Raw genomic sequence first — 2,364 nt, forward strand, 5'->3', positions numbered from 1 at the left:
CTCAATGAATCCGCTAAATAATAGTAGTAATTTAGTGTATTTTATTGCTGTCTGTTTTGATGTGACTTTTCTTGCAGTAATTTACAAAACTATTTTTCAAAAATCATCAATTTACCAGTGTCTTAAAAATGATTGATTTGGTTACAAATACAGTATCAGTTGGTATGGGGAACCATTTAATCATCATTTCTGAATGCCAAAGGCAATTTGTCTAATAGCAGAGATTTCACTGCACAATAATAGAGTTAATTAAAAAAAATAAATAAAAAATAAATTGAGAGGGAGCCGGTGTATTTCAGCAAGTGTTCCCTAATTTAAGATCAAAAGGGATATTCTGAAAACATTTAACTATTCAGTTACCTTCGTAGAATCAAACATATAATTAGTGTTATTTTTTTATTTAAAAAAAAAGGCTTTAACAAGTTACATCAATATTAATTCACTGAGTCATTAACTGTACAGAGCTGAGCGGTTGTGTGGAATGTTTTAAAACCTAGCAGTAATTTCCCTGTTCACAATCAACAGTTTGAAATGCATCTCAAACAACTGCATGTAATTGTATCATCATGACTGTTTAAGGATGAAATCTGATGAGGCAAAGTGCAATGATTCAAAGATACAAGTCATTGAAAGGAACTGTCGGACAGCTTTCAGTAGAAATAGAGAAACAATGTTTTCACCAGAATAATTCCTGAAACAGTCTATATCTAAATGATGAAAATTTGTCTTATTTTCAGAAAATAAAGACGTTAAAAACTTAATTGTCTGTATATATATGGTTGTTTTTCGCCTGTTCACTCTCCGTAAACTCTGAAGTCTCCTCTGCAATTTGTCCAGGGATACGGAAATCAATCGGAATAGGCTGTGCTGGCTCGGGTGGTTGGGACTGAGCCACGGGGCAGCAGGCCTCCCCTTTAGGACTGGAGGTGCTGTGAGAGTTTTGAGGATCCAAGTTGCAGCCAGTGCCTTGAAGAAACTGAAGGAAATTCTCCTCTATGGATCCTTCACGGCTGGGCAGTCTGTCCTCTATCTCAAGCCCTGCTCGACGAAACAGACAAGGCAGATGCTTGCCCAACTCCTCCCGGATCTGTCTGTTGAGACAGCCATAGAAGAAGGGATTGGAGGTGAAGCAGAAGTAGCCAATCCAGGTGACCACCTCCTCCAGAGAGGCCAGAGTGGCTGGAGGGGTGGCAGCCAGTGCTGAATACAGGTGGAAAGTGAAGTAGGGCATCCAGCAACAAAGGAATTGCCCACCTACTGCTGCCAACACTGCTGCAGCCTTTCCTCCCCCAAAGGGGCGCTGCGGAGTCGCTCTGCCCGTCCCACTCCCCGTCCCAGAGCTGGTAACCATTGTGGAACGGCTGCTGAGTGATTCTGACCGCTGGCGACGAGGTGTGTCCATCCAGGTAGGCAGAGGCCCGTGGTGCATGGCTGCTACCCGAGCCACTTTGAACATATTGCAGTACACAACAAGAATGACCAGTAGTGGACACAGGAAATACACCAGAGTAAACAGGACCATGAAGGCCAAGCGGTTTGACCCTCCCCCTGTCCAATGTAGTGAGCAGCGCCTGTGACCCTGAGCAGGGGGAGATGGGACTGCCCCACCTCCACCTCCTCCAACCCCACTACTCTCCAGAAGAGGAGTTTTTCCACCTTGCAGGAACCAGGCGAGGAGTGGCAGAGCAGACATGGCCAGGGCTTTGACCCATATCCCCACCAGCACTGATGCTACTAGGCCAACAGTCATCTTTACTTCATAGCGCATCGGGTGTATGATGTAGTAGTAACGCTCCACATTGATGACGGATATAGAGAGGATGGCAGCGCTAACCAGGCACACACTGAGAAAGAGGTAGCTCCGGCACAGGGCTTCCCCGAAGAAGGCTCGGCTTGAGAGCATGCCAAGGGGCATCAGCACCAAGGCTGCCAGCAGGTCCACCACGCACAGGTGGAAGACAAAGGCAAACTTGTGGAGCTGTGGGGCCTTGGCAATGACCGCCATGACAGCCACATTACCCAGCACAGCCAGCAGATCCATGAGCAGCATGGCCAGCAGGGCTAGCGACTGGGACAGAGCCCAGCCCTCAGGCAGAGAGGAGGCAGACATGTTGGACATGAGCTGTGGAGGTGGGTGGGAGGAGTTCCACATCGGCTCCATTGAAGGGTGGGATGGGGCAGGCAGGCAGGATCAGTCACAGGCCCATCACCCATCCTTCAAAGCCAGTAAGTACGGCCAGAAAACAGTGGCTTCAAAATGAGGTCAAAAGCTGTAAGCTCGTGGTCGGGTGGATGATGCTGTGATCGTCAGGCGTTCAGATTTTATGATTCCTGCCCATTTAGAAAGTCTTCATGTCTGTCGTC

The 2,364-nt window shown here is 47.3% G+C and overlaps 1 protein-coding gene across 1 annotated transcript; it reads right to left on the bottom strand.

Moving 5' to 3' along the window:
* Positions 1-546: 546 nt before the first annotated feature.
* On the bottom strand, positions 547-2,161 carry LOC118328014 (G-protein coupled receptor 61-like). Its single transcript, XM_035661604.1, has one exon. The coding sequence runs from the start codon at positions 2,159-2,161 to the stop codon at positions 758-760; it is 1,404 nt and encodes a 467-aa protein (XP_035517497.1). The 3' UTR covers positions 547-757.
* Positions 2,162-2,364: the final 203 nt, after the last annotated feature.

The sequence above is a fragment of the Morone saxatilis genome, unplaced genomic scaffold (genome assembly GCF_004916995.1).
Source record: "Morone saxatilis isolate NCDOM2014 unplaced genomic scaffold, NCSU_SB_2.0 Contig18, whole genome shotgun sequence".
Taxonomy (NCBI): Eukaryota; Metazoa; Chordata; class Actinopteri; family Moronidae; genus Morone; species Morone saxatilis.

What these genes read in the sequence shown, in the direction of transcription:
- LOC118328014 (XM_035661604.1), bottom strand. Translation starts at nt 2,161, where the DNA reads ATGGAGCCGATGTGGAACTCCTCCCACCCACCTCCACAGCTCATGTCC.